Source organism: Megalobrama amblycephala, unplaced genomic scaffold, assembly GCF_018812025.1.
Source record: "Megalobrama amblycephala isolate DHTTF-2021 unplaced genomic scaffold, ASM1881202v1 scaffold306, whole genome shotgun sequence".
NCBI classification, from domain to species: Eukaryota; Metazoa; Chordata; class Actinopteri; order Cypriniformes; family Xenocyprididae; genus Megalobrama; species Megalobrama amblycephala.
In genome coordinates, this window is record NW_025953342.1 from 351821 (window position 1) to 370085 (window position 18265).

At 40.0% G+C, this 18265-nt stretch overlaps 1 protein-coding gene across 2 annotated transcripts in view; it reads right to left on the reverse strand.

The window, feature by feature from the left end:
* Positions 1-265: 265 nt before the first annotated feature.
* Positions 266-18265, reverse strand: part of sugt1 (SGT1 homolog, MIS12 kinetochore complex assembly cochaperone) — a 50569-nt gene continuing 32569 nt past the window's right edge. Inside the window, exons 6-9 of one of the 2 annotated variants that reach the window (XM_048179665.1) lie at positions 17551-17658; positions 11198-11288; positions 10914-11086; positions 266-913 (exon numbers count right to left, since the gene is read on the reverse strand). In XM_048179665.1, coding sequence (XP_048035622.1) covers positions 812-913; positions 10914-11086; positions 11198-11288; positions 17551-17658 — 474 coding nt within the window. In that variant the 3' untranslated portion in view covers positions 266-811. The remainder of the gene's footprint in view (positions 914-10913; positions 11087-11197; positions 11289-17550; positions 17659-18265) is intronic. The other variant, XM_048179666.1, reaches the window with a different exon arrangement.

Sequence of the window (18265 nt, forward strand, 5' to 3'; positions counted from 1 at the left end):
TGGTGCTAACCCTGCTCTGGAGCAGGGTTTCATAACCGCGGGTAAAAAGCGGTGCTAACCCCACTTCTAAGTTACAAGTGTGAAACGTTCCTTTACCCAGAGTTAAAAGTGGTGTTTAGAACGGCAGTAACCCGGGGTTAAGCGCAGTGTGAAAAGCTCTTTTGTGTAGACGGAAAATTAATTACATATTCAATTTCTTTAAAATATGCAAGAGTACATTTGAGGATGGACAAACATTGATATAGAAGAGACCAAGGGCACCTAATCAGAGAACAAAAAAATTTATTTACAGCATGTTGAAATCATATTTAGGAAACCATGAAATACATTAAAACAGAAATCAACATTAATTGAGGCACATATGTTTCACAGATGGAGACCTAACATAGCCTAAGATATTCAGTGTGGCTAAAGAGCTTTTTATTAAAGCTACTCAACGGTTGCTTTAAATGTGTGATTTTTAAAACATGCGTGATGCTTTAAAAATGTAATGGGCTAGTTTGGTTCCAGACTAAAGCTAATTTTTGACTGAGAAGTTTTATTTTAAAGAAGAATCATTTTAAATTACATTTTAGTCCAGGACTGCATTTCTCAAAAGCACTGTGAGCCAAGTTGATCGTAGAGACCATTGTTGGCAATGGTTCTATGATCTACTTAGACTTACAATGCTTTTGTAGCCCAGGACTATTCTGGGTCTGACAAAGGAGAAAGCAGTGTGAAAGTGTGAAAGCAAAAAGAACCAAATGAAAAAACAGCATAAGGACATTAGGACAACTGGTGATGTTAGTGTGCAAGATGTCATCCACTCCTTTTAATACTTCTTCCACTCTACATCATCAGGTGGGTTCATCTCTACTTTCCGTTTACCGACATCTATCCAATTGGTGCTGAGGACTGTGCCTCCTGATTCCATCTGTGGGAGAATATTGAAAATTTACAACTTTACTAAATGTGTCATGTTTGTTGCATGAAAGACAGCAGCTCAGATTCCAGTAGACTACCACTCTTTGAAGTGGTAGTCACAAAGAGTTATTAAACTGCAGAGCCACAGAGACTAAAAAGTGCTCGTCATTTTCTACGTTTATCAAATCTTAATTTGGTCTTTTTTTTTTTTTTTCTTTTCTTTACAGTTTACTATGGAAGCCCGTTTCCACCACAGTTGAGTAAAAAAAAATATAATTCTAAAAGTCATAATAATGAGAAACGTTCTCATAATTATGACTTCGTATCTCATTATATTGAGAAAGTTTCTCATAATAATGACTTAGTATGTCAGAATAATGAGAAACTTTCTCGTAATAATGACTTAACATCTTATAATAACGAGAAAGTTTCTCGTAATAATGAGAAACGTTCTCGTAATGAGAAACTTTCTCGTAATTATGACTTAGTATCTCATAATAATGAGAAACTTTCTCGTAATAATGAGAAACTTCTACGCATGCGCAGAGCAGCGGAGAAGTGACACGCTAGCGACATCCTCTGGTCAAATGCGAGAACTCCGCAACCATGGCACGTTCTGCAAAAGTGTAATCTATAAAATCATTAAATAAATAACATTATTGATAAATTATCAGTAGCCTATATGAGACGTGATATAGTCTTCATTTGTAACATTCGTTTGTATTTTTGTGTATGAACAAGCAGAAACACAGAGTGGTGATCCATGGATTTCAAACAGGCTAACAACACACACCTACATATCCAACTCTGTTAACGAACGCTTCACCTGGAAAGCTGTCTTTTGCATACATTCTAATAAGTTATAAACATCTTAAAAGGTGTTTTCTGTAGGAATATCACTGGAATGAAGGTTTATGACTGGCCAAGTGCTTTAGGACCCGGTTTATATTAGAAAAGCTTTCCAGCGCCTATGTCTAGGCAAACCAGCACATCAAATAGCCTAGATTCATCTGCAAAATACATGTTAAAGGTGCCATCGAACGTTTTTTTACAAGATGTAATATAAGTCTAAGGTGTCCCCTGAATGTGTCTGTTAAGTTTTAGCTCAAAATACCCCATAGATTTTTTTTTTATTAATTTTTTTAACTGCCTATTTTGGGGCATCAATAAATATGATCCGATTCATGCTGCGGCCCCTTTAAATCTGGCGCTCCCCCGCCCACGGAGCTCGCGCTTGCCTTTAACAGCATAAACAAAGTTCACACAGCTAATATAACCCTCAAAATGGATCTTTACAAAGTGTTCGTCATGCATGCTGCATGCATACATCGGATTATGTGAGTATTGTATTTATTTGGATGTTTACACGTGATTCTGAATGAGTTTGAGGCTATGCTCCGTGGCTAATGCTACTGTTGGAGAGATTTATAAGTTGTTTATGAATTATACAGACTGCAAGTGTTTAATAATGAAAATAACTACGGCTCTTGTCTCCGTGAATACAGTAAGAAACAATGGTAACTTGAACCACATTTAACAGTACATTAGCAACATGCTAACAAAACATTTAGAAAGACAGTTTACAAATATCACTAAAAATATCATGTTCCCTTTCGAAAGGGAACTCTACTCTGCGTTGAACAGAACGCATTGGGGAACCGTCACGTGACCCAGGTGTCGAAAGCACTATCCAACAACTCCAATTGCTATTGGCCGGCGACAGCCTATGACGTCATACGGCGCGACCCGGATGTATAAAGGGAGCGCCTGGAGAGACAGTCACTATCTTTTTCGTCTTTCGGGACTGTTTGTGTCGTTGCACTGTCGTTTTCTCCAAGGGAGTATTTCCTGTCTAGCTATGTCTGAGGACAAAGTGAAACGTTTTAGGAAGTGTGCGGATCCTTGCCTGACGTTTTTGACTCCGGAGGATCCTCACACCCTATGTGTTATCTGTTTGGGAGAGGAGCATGCACGGGCAGCGTTTGAGGACGCTGGCTGTGAGAATTGTGAACGTTTTCCTATGAAAACGCTCCGTTCCCGCCTGGCTCTCTTCTCGAGGGGAGAGACGTCAACACCTGTGCCCGGTGGATCTGGTCCCGCTCGCGCTGAGGCAGAGCGGCGACTGCATTCATGGAGCTCACAGGTGGAGCTCGCCGCCAAGTTTGAGAGAGGTGTTACGGTCTCTCAACCTCAGGCGGTGGCTGGTGGGGATGAGCTCCTGGATGACGATGATGTCCTTTCTTTGACATCATCGGATCCAGGAGCGAGTGCTCTTCTGGCTGAAAGCCCCTGAGAGCAGGAGGTGGCTATGGAAGAGGAAGAAGGGACTGAGGTCGCTTCTGTTTCGTCCAAGCCCCCCTGTCCAGCATATGTCGAATTACTGGAGGTTGTGGAGCGCGCCGCCGGCAGGCTGCAGCTGCCGTGTGAGCGCGTGAGGAGAGAGCCCGCTCGCGGCAGGCTGGACGAACGGTTTCTCTCCGATCACAACCCCGTAATTCCAGTGAGCCTTCCATTCCTTCCGGACATGCATTCTGAGGTTAAGGCGGCATGGAAGAACCCGTATTCGGCCAGGATTCATCTGCATCAGCGGGGGAATTTCGCTGATGTGGAGGGATTGGGCCAGTACGGGTATGTGTCGATGCCTCCCATTGACGAGACGTTCGCAAACTATCTCGCCACGGGCAGTGCACCGACACTTAACCCTCTGGAGTCTGAGGCTGATTTGGGGCCTGGAGAAGTTTTGACATGCCCTGACATTTGTGCTTTTTTCAGTTGTTCATAAACATATAAATGACAAAAGTGTCATTACACTGTATTCAGCACAAACTAGGCTACAATAATATGTGAGGAACATGTATGTACATGTTTGTGTTTTTGAAGGAATAATGTTTATGCGTGGTTACTGAAAAAACAAAAAACTTAAGTCACTGAAATAAGGCCAAAATAAGTATATTAAATCTGTGTTCACAAGACTTTTGGGTATTGGAGGTTGTAGACTAGAGTTTTTGCTTCAAAATTATGTAAAAATTATGCTGCCTACTCCTTCATATAAAACAATATATTGATTTAGTTTTTGTAAGACTTTTTGCCAAGAAACACAGTATGCATGGAGGCGTGAATCACCACTGAAAAATGGGCCATTCTCACCTGAGAAGACAAAAGAATTGGATAGTAATGAGCTGAAATGACTTGCATATTAATGAGGCATTTCAGTCAGGTAGGCTGTGAAAAAAACCTTCTGTGATGTCTCAAGCTCATCATGATATATGAAACATACAGAAAAATATTATTACAATATAAAGTAATGGTTTTATATTATACTTTAAAATATAATGTATTTCTGTGATGCAAAGAGTCTGAATATAGGCTTTTAGTTTAAAAGCATGCACATTTGGAGAAATATTGGAATCTCATATGCTTATGTCAATTTTCTATACAGAGAAGTTATATTTATTTAATATTCATTGTCATTACTATGAGCGCTGGTGTTTTCAATTCATCCTTGAAGTTGGAGGGCGCTCTCTGTGCATTTTTAGTCCACGAATTCATCTAAAAGAAGAAGAGGCTATTCCATGAATGGAGTTTCCAATTCATACTGCAGCCGGAGGGCGCTAAAGAAACAAAAACTCATCTAAAATTCATAAATAGAAGAAAAGAAAACAGGAACTAACTGCATGTCTTCTAGAGTTCCCTAACCATGACTTTTACATTCAGATAAACACTTTTCAAGACAATAAATACACGATTGAGACGATGAATGCACGTATTGCCTCTGAATTTGCGTCTGAATAGCGCTGGCTCCGTGGGCGTGGCCGCATTAGCAGATAATGAGCTGAATCTTCTGACATGGCTCTCTTTTCATACAGATTACATAAACACAGAAGGTTTGTTTTCGATTTGACTTACATGATTTAAAACCTGACATCTTAACGTTTTTTTAGACATAAGTTTAATTTTTCTGTGATTAGTATTCACTAAGTTACAGTTCATTTTCTGAGAACTATCAGATTGGACTTCGTTCAGAGGGAGAGGAGAAATCACGCATCATGTTAGTTTTCTTTATTTTACAAAAAGCACAACATTGTGTTTTTACTCTGAGTGTATACAAATAAAAGAACATATTCTATAGTTTCAATTGATATATTACTTATGTCTCTATGACAAAAAATGACGGAGTATTTTAAGTCTGTTTTGCTGCAATGTGAAAAAAAACCTGCAAAACGCGCCGGCACGTTTTTAGACCTCAGAGTGTTAAAGCTCCGGTTCTGCCGTCCAGACCCCTTAGAATGACATCTCGTCTGAACGGCAGAGCATATGCTGCTGCAGGTCAGGCTGGTGCTGCTTTACACACTATGGCGGTGTTACAAGCATACCAGGCTGACCTGCTGAAGGACCTGGATCAGGGGCAGGGTTTGTCCCCTGAAGCGGTGGCTGAGCTGCGCCACACCACAGATCTCGCTCCCCGGGCCACCAAGCAGACGGCCGCCTCGATTGGTAGATTGATGGCGGCTATGGTGGCCACGGAGAGGCATCTGTGGTTGAACATGGCGGACATCGGGGAGAGAGAAAAGGGCTCTCTCCTCGATGCCCCGGTCTCGCCATCTGAGCTTTTCGGTGGCTCCGTTGAGGCGGTAGTCGGAAAGTTCAGGGAAGCGAGGGTGCGCTCAGCAGCATTTAAGAAGTGCATTCTGCTCAGGTCCGATTTTGGGCCCAGAAAGCCGGGAGGCTCTGGCCCGCCTCGAGCCGAGGCTCAGAGTCAGGGTCAGAGATCCAGTGTCGCCGCTCGAGCGCCCCCTCCACCACGGAGTAAGTCGCAAAAGCAACGGGATGCGAAGAGAAGGAGAGGTGATCTGAGAGAGGTGATCAATCGCCGGCGCGATCAACGTCGCTGATCGATCCCCTTTCTTGGCGAGGGGAATTTTTTAGTTAAAATTTCCTTCGCCCCTTCTCTTTGTCCTCCCGGGATACATTTTTAACTGTGCACGTTCAGGATAACACCTTTGAACAGTCAGGCCAGTGGCTGGCCGATGATGAATTTTCTTTCTGAAGGCCCGCCTTCTGGCTTGATAGTGAAAAGGTTCGGTGATATACGGAACCAGGGATATCGTTCTTCCCCTTTGGTAAGGAATGAAAACGGATTCTTTGGTCTGCGAGCCACGGTAAGGTAAGACAGGGTCTGGTTTAAAATTTGACCTTGTTTTTATTCCTGTTTCATTTCCTGAATGTGTAACAGTAAATGTGTTAGGGGTTCTTTGGGCAGAACTGGAGTGTGAGATTGACTGAGCAAGCCACAAAATGGCTGCTGTTCAGTTTTTCTCTGTATGTTCAGCCGTTCGGCTATCTTCAGTATAGTTTGAGCTGGCACTCATCACTTCAGTTGATTTGGGCTAGGACTATGGTTGCGTATGGTGTATGTGAAGTTAAGTTCCCATATGTATTGTAGTTCTGGCCTCCTCCTGAGGGAGTGGCCTGTTTCTGTTTGCCCAAATTGTCCCCTTGCTAATAATATGTAGGTGCAATCATGAGTTTAACAGCTAGGTTGTAGACTGTTTTGTTAAAAAACCTGATGCTGTTTTCTCAGGTGGTAGGCCCTTATCTTCGAGCAGATAGTGTTGGCAATATATGTTTGCTAGGCCCCACTCTCTAGAACTTTCATGCTGTGAGAAAAAATGTTCTCTTCCAAGCTACTTGATTTCCTTGAGTTGACGATGCAATTAGCTCCGTCCTCTAGGCTTGGAACAGATTTGAGAATCTGTGGTTGGGATACGTTTTTCTCCTTTTCTTAACACTCTGAGGTCTGAAAACGCGCCGGCGCGTTTTGCATGTTTTTTTTCACATTGCAGCAAAACAAACTTAAAATACTCTGTCATTTTTTGTCATAGAGACATAAGTAATACATCAATTGAAACTATAGAATATCTCCTTTTATTTGTATACACTCAGAGTAAAAACAAAATGTTGTGCTTTTTGTAAAATAAAGAAAAATAACATGATGCGTGATCTCTCATCTCCCTCTGAACGAAGTCCAATCTGATAGTTCTCAGAAAATGAAGTGTAACTTAGTGAATACTAATCACAAAAAATTCATACTTATGTCTAACAAAACGTTGAAATGTCAGGTTTTAAATCGTGCAAGTCAAATCGAAAACAAACATTCTGTGTTTATGTAATCTGTATGAAAAGAGAGCCATGTCAGAAGTCCGTGATTCAGCTCATTACCCACTAATGCGGCCACACCCACGGAGCCAGCGCTATTCACAGGCAAATTCAGAGACAACACATGCATTCATCATTTCAATCGTGTATTTATTGCCTTGAAAAGTGTTTATCTGGATGAAAAAGCCATGGTTAGCGATCTCTGGAAGACATGCAGTAAATTCCTGTTTGTTTTCTTCTATTGATAAGTTTTAGGTGAGTTTTTGTTTCTTTAGCGCCCTCCGGCTGTAGTATGAATTGGTAAACACCATTCATGGAATATCGTCTTCTTCTTAGGTGAATTTGTGGACTAAAAATGCACAGAGCGCCCTCCGGCTGCAGTATGAATTGCAAACACCAGCGCTCATAGAGATAACAATGAATATTAAATAAAAAATAACTCCTCTGTATAGAAAATTGACATAAACATATGAGAATCCTATATTTCTCCAAATGTGCATGCTTTTAAACTAAAAGCCTATATTCAGACTCTTTGCATCACAGAAATACATTATATTTTAAAGTATAATATAAAACCATTATTTTATATTGTAATAAAATTCTGTATGTTTCATATACCATGATGAGCTTGAGACATCACAAGGTTTTTTTCACAGCCTACCTGACTGAAATGCCTCATTAATATGCAAGTCTTTTCAGGTCATTACTATTCAATTCTTTTGTCTTCACAGGTGAGAATGAGCCATTATTCATGGAGATTCACGCCTCCTCGCATACCGTGTTTCCTGGCAAAAAGTGTCTTACAAAAACTAAATCAATATATTGTTATAAATGAAAGAGTAGTCAGCATAAATTTTACATAATTTTGAAGCAAAAACTCTAGTCTACAACCTTCAATACCCAAAAGTCTTGTGAACACAGATACTATACTTTTATTGGCCTTATATCAGTGACTTAAGTTTTTTGTTTTTTCAGTAACCACGCATAAACGTTATTCCTTCAAAAACACAAACATGTACACACATGTTCCTCACATATTATGGTAGCCTAGTTTGTGCTGAATACAGTGTAATGACACTTGTGTCATTAATATGTTTATGAACAACTGAAAAAAGCACAAATGTCAGGGTATGTCAAAACTTCTCCAGGCCCCAAATCAGCCTCAGACTCCAGAGGGTTAAAGCATGCATATCAAAGTTCCTTTGAAGTTCTAGACATTTGCCCTACATTTGTATGTGAGCTTAATATGCTGCCACAGGTTGACACCTGCTTTTGTATAGTAGGCCCTTTTTGAGAAAAGCCTGGCCTCTATCTAAGTGTTTGGTGACCCCTTTAAGCCCCAGCTAGGAGAGTTTTTTGTTGTCACTGAGTGCTTCACCTGTTGGTTTGCACACTCAGGGTGGATAGATCACTTTCTGTTTAAAGTGTGTATCTGTCAGCTTCCTTTCAGTTATCCGTTTATCAGCTATATTGCATATACAGTGATTGTAGGCTAGATTGTTAAGCCTCTTTCTAGTTAGCAATAGTGTTGTATTGGCTGTTTCATGGATATCAGTGCTCACATACTGTTTTATACACTGCTTCAGGCCCTGCAGCATGTTTGTTTGAGGTGGTAGGCTTAATTAGCCTCCCTTAGACCATGTTGATTGTTTTGGTTCCCTTTTAGTCTCAGAACTTAGGGTACTTTGCCTGTTTGGAAAGTGTAGCCTAGTACAGGTTGTAGTTAGCTTCCCATAGCTAGTGGGTTAGAGCTGGTTCCCTGTAGCTTGGTCCCCTAGAAACTCACGAGCTGAAGCCATGTGTCATTGAATCGGTAGGCCTCTTCTGGCCTCCGTTTTAGTTTACATGTTGGCACAGTTTGTGTTTTCTGTGCGGCTCAGGATGAAATGTCAGTAGTGAAACCTTACTGAGGTTTGGTTTAACCTATTGTTGCCTCTTTGAGTCGATGATTCTAGTTGAGCCAAGAGCCACCTAGAGATTAGGTTGGACCTTGTGCTCCTGGAAACGGCCACGAGACTTTCGCCTTGTGTCCTGAGGGAGGCTAAGCCTACGGGCCGCCTTTTGGATACACTGGCGTTTGTTTAGGTGTATTTCTCTCTGAGAACTATTTCTTTACACCTTGTTGGCCAGGGGCCCAAGTGGTAGATTCAACCCCCTCTTTTGCGGGTTGTTTACCAGGCTTGGGACCTAAAACACTGCCACGAGCTGATGCCACGTGTTTGTTGAGGTTATAGGCCTTCCAGGCCTTCCTTAATACGTGTTGGCGTACGTTGTACTCCTCTTGCTTAAAGAGTAGAAGGTGCTTTTACTGAGTACACTGCTCGTCGGATTGTGTTGGGTATAGTCTACCTGTTAGGTGAGCTCTGCACTTCCCCTTGGGGTTTGTAATAGTGCTTAGCTCCCTAAGCTGATTATGATGGTTTGGCCTTGATCAGGCCCCGTCTTTAGGGTCAGCCCCAGGCTGGTTTGTGCTCCCCTTTTCAGGGCTTTCAGCGCACAGCCTCCTCAGTGCGTTAATTAAGCACTGGGTAGATCCTAGGTTGAGCGGATTACCTCCCCTCGATATGAGGGTTCATAGCACTCAGCTGAGTTCTGCTCTCCAGGATGCCCATCTCTACGCGTGGGGCTGAGCTGGTGTCTGCCTTTCTGCAGTCACTCTTACCTACTATCTTCCTGAAGAATGCGTTTTAGAGGCTCTGTATTCAGACAGGGTTGGCCGGAACTGAGTCTGTTCCCTGATAAGACCAGGTCGGCCTCCCTGGTGGCAATGAGGGTGACCTCGCTCCCCTCATGAGTGACTGGCCGAGGTTCCCTTTGGTTCCTTGGCCACATTCCCTTAAAGGAACCACTTTTCTCACAAGAAAATTGGGTTCTAGACACCTTAGCATTTCTCTAGGCTCTATTTGTTAAAAGAGAAAGGTAGAAGCCTGTGGGAAGGTCAGCTTGGGCTGTTGGCCAAAGGGAATGCTGTCACTGACAGCCTGGTGTGACCCGAGGGGGAGTTGCTGGGCAGTTTGAGAACTGCCTTGAGGCCTTTGCCTCAGCCATATTTTTTGGCAGGCACTCCCCTCCAGCATGGCGGCGTGGGTATATTGTTCCCCAATGCGTTCTGTTCAACGCAGAGTAGAGTTCCCTTTCGAAAGGGAACGTCTCAGGTTACGTATGTAACCATGGTTCCCTAAGAACAGGGAACGAGACTCTGCGTTCCTTTGCCATGCTTCAGGTTGCCTGCCTTCAGAACAGTCTCTCAAGACGATAAGATAGTGACCGTCTCTCCAGGCGCTCCCTTTATACATCCGGGTCGCGCCGTATGACGTCATAGGCTGTCGCCGGCCAATAGCAATTGGAGTTGTTGGATAGTGCTTTCGACACCTGGGTCACGTGACGGTTCCCCAATGCGTTCTGTTCAACGCAGAGTCTCGTTCCCTGTTCTCAGGGAAAAGCAGAATGTGCCATGTTTGCTGTTCTCGCATTTACGAGACTTTGACCAGCGGATGTCGCTAGCATGCCACGCCCTTCTGCTCTGCTGCCCTGCGCATGTGTAGAGGTTTCTTATTATTATGAGAAACTAAGTCATTATTACGAGAAAGTTTCTCATTATTATGAGATACTAAGTCATAATTACGAGAAAGTTTCTCATTATTATGAGATGTTAAGTCATTATTACGAGAATGTTTCTCATTATTATGACTTACAGAATTAGATTTTTTTACTCAACTGTGGCAGAAACGGGCTTCCATAGTTTACTGTACTGCACACAAATCATACCATTTAAAAAATGTGAACAGATGACGTGAGAACATCAAAAGAGAGATCAAAATTTATGCATACATGGGCAGCCTAGCAATACTTACAAAGGATTTGTTCATTGCCCGCTTGACATCGTCAGAGCCGTCTGAGTAGATCTGCTGGAACAGCTTATTGAGAGCAGCATCCCCCTCCAGGTTCTCGTTCTTTTCCTCCTCTTTTATTTCACCCACCAACTTGTCCCAGTTGCGTGTGTAGTGGGAGGATGATGGATACTGGTCTAATAAATATAGATGGAAATAACAGGGAAAATAACAATAACCTGGTTTAACCCACTTTGGCAAAATCAAAGGAAATGTTGGCTTTATTCTGTGTGCTTTTCAATACTAACTGGGAGTAAAGTGCTTCACGTTAGAAAGTGTGCCTTCTCCTTGCAGTTTCTCCCAATGTATGGCTGCAGTCTTCTTCATCTTAATCTCTATCTGAGGAAAGACAAGGGGAAGAAAATAGGAAGATCACAAAATTAGAGATCAAGTGCCTTTGCACAGAATGCATGCTTCAGAAGAGCAGCAGGAAATGCAAGATCCACGGCAATCAATTAGGGTTTGTTAAATGGAAATGACTAATCATAGCTTAATTACAAAACGTTTCTGGCTTCCTGATAAAGAGACAATACCAACAAGAGCTCACACAATACAAACAAAATGCTGACATTTGTAGGAATGTGACGGGCAAAAGAATGTAATGGTTTTTGCTCCTCGATTCCAGTTTTTGTGGATCTTCAATTAACAATTTAGTACTTGTAATAAACATTTGGAAAAAAAGAATTGCAATTTCATTACCAATAATTACTAATCAATTTATTTCATATATTTCAAAGAGCCTTATAGCTATGGCATTATTTTACTGACAAATGTAGAGAGCGCATTATTGTGACGCAAAAGCACATCCATGTAATGCATGAGCGTGAATCTCTCTGCTCATGCGCGATTTCCTTTGCTCCCGCACAAAACTGGACGCGCGCTCTCAAATATACAGTGCTCTCTTATGAACTGTCTTTCCTCTCGCTGAGATATTGTGTGTGCGCGATAAAACTGTTCCCTGTGCACTCGCAAATCTCTCCGTGCTCTTGCACTAGAAATTAATTCGCTTCTGGATTTAATGCTGTCAAAGGTTATCAACCAATCAGAATAGACAACTGATCGATGAAAATGCTACATGGAATCTTATTGGCTGAGAGTGAACTGCACCTGGAATTATTTCTACAAAGATGGATATTTAATTTCTTTACAATTTAATATTATTAATCAAATGTGACTTTAGAAATGACTCTGAATTGGGGTGCTTGGATGGTTTGTACATTTAAATAACCTAGTCTAACTGCATCACATTACAGGTCAAACCCCTCTAAGCAATTTATTTAAACAAACTACAAAAAAGGTTCTTAAAGTTAATGTGGTCATATATGTTGTGTACTTGTGTTGAAATACATATATATATATATATATATATATATATATATATATATATATATATATATATATATATATATATATATATACTAAGCTAATGTTAATAGATACAACTTGATTTTAATAATGTATTAGATGTTGAAATGTTGAATTTAAATGTTGAAATTAACATCAACAAAGATCAATAGGGTAAATGCTTTATATGTTGAAATTAACATTAACAAATATTAATAGGCTAAATGCTGTAGAAGTGCAGTTCATTATTGGTTAATGCTAACTAATGCAGTTAACAAATGTTAACTAATGAAACCTTGTTGTAAAGTGTTACCAAAAATATCTTCTGATTTAAGACAGAACTATTTAGATCAGGGTCAGATCATCATTCCCTAAATACTTAAAATGTGGAGATCAAATATACCACCAAGTGGATTTCTTTTGAGGAACTTTTGATGTTTGGAACCCAATAAGCCCATACAGGTATGCATGATTAATCATTAAGAGAATGTGATCTTACTCCTAAATGACAACGATTTGGCTATGTCTATTAAATCTTGTTTTATGATCATACCGGAATATTTAAACATGCTTTTGCACTGCCACTGAAACCAGTGATCATGTAAGCTATGTTTTAAACAACTTGACAAAGTGTTTTCAACAGCACACTATTGCTACTTCTGTGTTGCAAACATTAAATCAGAGGTCTTCAACCCTGCTCCTGGGGACCCACTGTCCTGCAGAGTTTAGCTCCATCCCTAATAAAACACACCTGATTTTCTGAAATGTGACACCACATTTCTAAATAGACCGACTTACAACATTAAATTAGTTGTTCAATCTTTTCTTTTAAATTAAAATTTAAATTAATGTTTTGGTCCATGATATTGTGTAATATGTTGGTTTTGGATAAATTGTTTAGAGTGGATTGACCTGCAATGTGATTCAGTTAGACATACAATTAACTTAATACATAAACCATCCAAGCGGCTCATTCTGAGCCATTTCTAAGATAGGCCTAGGCTACATTTGATTACAATTATAATATTTAATAATATTAAAGAAATTAAATATCCATCTTTGTCAAAATAATTCCACATGCAGTTCACTCTCAGCCAATAGTGGATTCCATGTAGCATTTTCATCTATCAGTCATCTATTCTGATTGGTTGATAAACTTTGAAAGCATTTAATCCAGAAGCGAATTAATTTCTAGTGCAAGAGCAACTAGAGATTCGCGAGTGCACAGGACACAGTTTGAGCGCGCACACATAATATCTAGCGAGAGGAGCGGCAGTTCATAACAGTACTGTATATTTGAGAGTGCGCGTCCAGTTTTGTGCGAGAACAAAGGAAATCACGTGCGAACGGAGAGATTTGTGCTCACGCATTACATGGATGTGCTCTTGCGTCACAATCACATGCTCTCGACATTTATCAGTAAAATAACACCATAATATCCAACTAAGCAAAAAGGACCAAACACCATAAAGACACTGACCATATGACAAACAATAGGATAAGAATGACAATTTTCATATATATATATATATATATATATATATATATATATATATATATATATATATATATATATATATATATATATACACACACACAGTAGGTACGGAAAGTATTCAGACCCCCTTAAATTTTTCACCCTTTGTTATATTACAGCCATTTGCTAAAATCATTTAAGTTCATTTTTTTCCTCATTAATGTACACACAGCACCCCATATTGACAGAAATTATTCTGACATTATTCTGACAATCCATATTGACATTTTTGCAGATTTATTAAAAAAGAAAAACTGAAATATCACATGGTCCTAAGTATTCAGACCCTTTGCTCAGTATTTAGTAGAAGCACCCTTTTGATCTAATACAGCCATGAGTCTTTTTGGGAAAAATGCAACAAGCTTTTCACACCTGGATTTGGGGATCCTCTGCCATTCCTCCTTGCAGATCCTCTCCAGTTCTGTCAGGTTGGATGGTAAACGTTGGTGGACAGCCATTTTTAGGTCTCTCCAGAGATGCTCAATTTGGTTTAAGTCAGGGCTCTGGCTTGGCCATTCAAGAACCGTCACAGAGTTGTTGTGAAGCCACTCCTTTGTTATTTTAGCTGTGTGCTTAGGATCATTGTCTTGTTGGAAGGTAAACCTTCGGCCCAGTCTGAGGTCCTGAGCACTCTGGGGAAGGTTTTCGTCCAGAATATCCCTGTACTTGGCCGCATTCATCTTTCCCTCAATTGCAACCAGTCGTCCTGTCCCTACAGCTGAAAAACACCCCCACAGCATGATGCTGCCACCACCATGCTTCACTGTTTGGACTGTATTGGACAGGTGATGAGCAGTGCATGGTTTTCTCCACACATACCACCTAGAATTAAGGCCAAAAAGTTCTATCTTGGTCTCATCAGACCAGAGAATCTTATTTCTCACCATCTTAGAGTCCTTCAGGTGTTTTTTAGCAAACTCCATGGGGGCTTTCATGTGTCTTGCACTGAGGAGAGGCTTCTGTCGGGCCACTCTGCCATAAAGCCCCAACTGGTGGAGGGCTGCAGTGATGGTTAACTTTCTACAACTTTCTCCCATCTCCCAACTGCATCTCTGGAGCTCAGCCACAGTGATCTTTGGGTTCTTCTTTACCTCTCTCACCAAGGCTCTTCTCCCCCGATAGCCCAGTTTGGCCGGACGGCCAGCTCTAGGAAGGGTTCTGGTCATCCCAAACGTCTTCAATTTAAGGATTATGGAGGCAACTGTGCTCTTAGGAACCTTAAGTGCAGCAGAATTTTTTTGTAACCTTGGCCAGATCTGTGCCTTGCCACAATTCTGTCTCTGAGCTCTTCAGGCAGTTCCTTTGACCTCATGATTCTCATTTGCTCTGACATGCACTGTGAGCTGTAAGGTCTTATAGACAGGTGTGTGGCTTTCCTAATCAAGTCCAATCAGTATAATCAAACACAGCTGGACTCAAATGAAGGTGTAGAACCATCTCAAGGATGATCAGAAGAAATGGACAGCACCTGAGTTAATATATGAGTGTCACAGCAAAGGGTCTGAATACTTAGGACCATGTGATATTTCAGTTTTTCTTTTTTTAATAAATCTGCAAAAATGTCAACAAGTCTGTGTTTTTCTGTCAATATGGGGTGCTGTGTGTACATTAATGAGAAAAAAATGAACTTAAATGATTTTAGCAAATGGCTAAAATGCAATAGGGATGCACCATTATCGGTATTGGGCCCGATATCAAGCTTGTGTACTTGTACTCGTAAAAATACCCCCGATACCAAAGACCAATACCTCGCGAGACGTAACTGACAGAATTTTCCATGCACAGAGACACCGGCAGCAGAAATAATGTCAGCCTCAGGGGTGTGGAAATACTTCAAAATTAATGATGACAACCAGGGGTGCCTGCAGGATTTTATCTCAGGGTATGCACAGAACACTTATTTTTGGCTATAGGCTATGCAAAATGCGATTAAATCAATTATTGCATTGTTGGGAACTATCTAATTCTCGGCTGATCGACTCTTTGATGCACGTAACATATTTCTCTCATATATATATATATATATATATATATATATATATATATATATATATATATATATATATATATATATATAGTCGTGCTCAAAATTATTCATACCCTTGGTAAATATGACCAAAGAAGGCTGTGAAAATAAATCTGCATCGTTAATACTTTTGATCTTTGGATCATAGTCCTGATGGAAGATCCAATCACAACCCATTATATGACTTCTAACAGGGACAGTCAGGTTTTATCTGTTGGCATTTGATAGAATCCATGATGCCATGTATCTGAACAAAATGTGCAGGACCTCCAGCAGAAAAATAAGCTCACAACATTAAAGATCCAGCAGTATATTTCATTGTACACATGGGGTACTTTTTACCCCTGTGTGCACCAAACCCATCTTAAGTGTTTGCTGCTAAAAAAAGCTAATTTTTTGCTTCATCTGACCATAGAACATTTGAAAAGTAACTGACACTACTGGAACTTCAAACAGGATGGTTTCTATGGTCAGATGAAACAAAAAATTAGCTTTTTTTAGCAGCAAACACTCAAGATGTTGTGGGCTTATTTTTCTGCTGGAGGTCCTGCACATCTTGTTCAGATACATGGCATCATGGATTCTATCAAAAACGAACATAAAAAAAATCAAAACCTGACTGTCCCTGTTAGAAGTCTTATAATGGGTCATGATTGGATGTTCCATCAGGACAATGATCCAAAACAAACATCAAAACCAACACAAAAATGGGTCACCGAGCACAAAATGAAGCTTCTGCCCTGGACATCCCAGTCCTCTGACCTGAACCCTAAAGAAAATGAGTGGAGTGAACTGAAGAGAAGCACCACCAACATGGAGCTGGAATCTGAAGGACCTGGAGAGATTCTGTATGAAGGAATGGTCTCTGATCTCTTGTCAGGTGTTCTCCAAACTCATCAGGCATTTTAGGTGAAGAGTCAGAGCTGTTATCTTGGGAAAAGGAGGTTGTAAAAAGTATTGAATAAAAAGGTATGAATAATTTTGAGCATGACTATATATATATATATATATATATATATATATATATATATATATATATATATATATATATATATATATATATACACACATACATATATATATACACACATACATATATATATATATATACACATACATATATATATACACATACATACATATATATATATATATATATATATATATATATATATATATATATATATAAAATCTTGGAAGCAAGTAGTTTAACTTTTTCACAATTACTAGAGAGAATTCGGTAATTCACACCTGCTTAATCTCTCTCCCTCAAAAAAAGGGTTATGGTTAGCACTTTGTCTATTGAGCTTTGCAATTAGCAACTGAGGCTTGGGATGTTTAGAAGAAACAAGTATAGAAAAGTAATTCTACACACAAAAATGTTTTAGGACAAATCTTCAAAAATGCTTAATAAAACACCTCAAAATATCTTTGTGTAGTAACCATGGAATAGGAAAAATAATTAACTCTAGACCATTGAATTACTGAAAAATAATGCTCACCAGAAGTGCATTACCACCACAGTGTTCATTATTTTTAAATCATTCAGTGGCCTGTAGTCAATTATTTCTTATGTCAATAACTTAACTTAGATCGGGCCACTATTAATGACATACAAATGAATAACAGTATGAAAAAAGTTAGTTTAAAAATAAAGAACCTTCAGCTAGACAAGCATATACATTAAGGCTAACCTTGGTTGAAAGGATCCTGTATGTACTCTGTTGTGTGACAACAGGATGCAGAAGATGGACCTTTAGGCTGTAATTTTCTCCTGATGGAAGCTTTATCACAGCTGTCAGCTATGACTCAGAAAAGAGAACAGACTCATTAGATTTTAATTTTGGTAGATAGAATTCAGGCTAGTTTGATATTTCATTATTTTTTGGAACAGAACTAGCATAAGGGCATGGGAGTAGCAGACTGAATGGAATGGCATAAGGTAACAGTCACAGCTACAATAAAGGATTGCATTTATGTAACTAGCCTTACTGTTACCACTCTAAACAGGATTCACACAAGCATTAAGTAACATACATCAACAGTCTCTAGCACACTAGAGCATGCCTCTAGTGCACCAGGGGAGTGAGGTTTATCTCCACAGCTCTTACCAGCTATTAGACTCACCCTCCTAAACTCCCATCTGGGTCATGGCTTTTACAACCCTCACAACTTTACTAATCAAGGTTTACATATACCGAGTTCTGTCATGAAACTCTAGATGGAGCAGGCTGATGGGCCCTTAATGCATCTTGACGATATTTACATCACTAACTACATGCCACAAGCTGATTGGATCATGTCGCATGTGCAGCCAATGAGTTTGTTTTTTAACATTTAAATAACTGGTCAGCATTCACTATAGCAGTTTGCTGCACGCTTTCAGAGTTCCCCTGAAATCCTCCACCT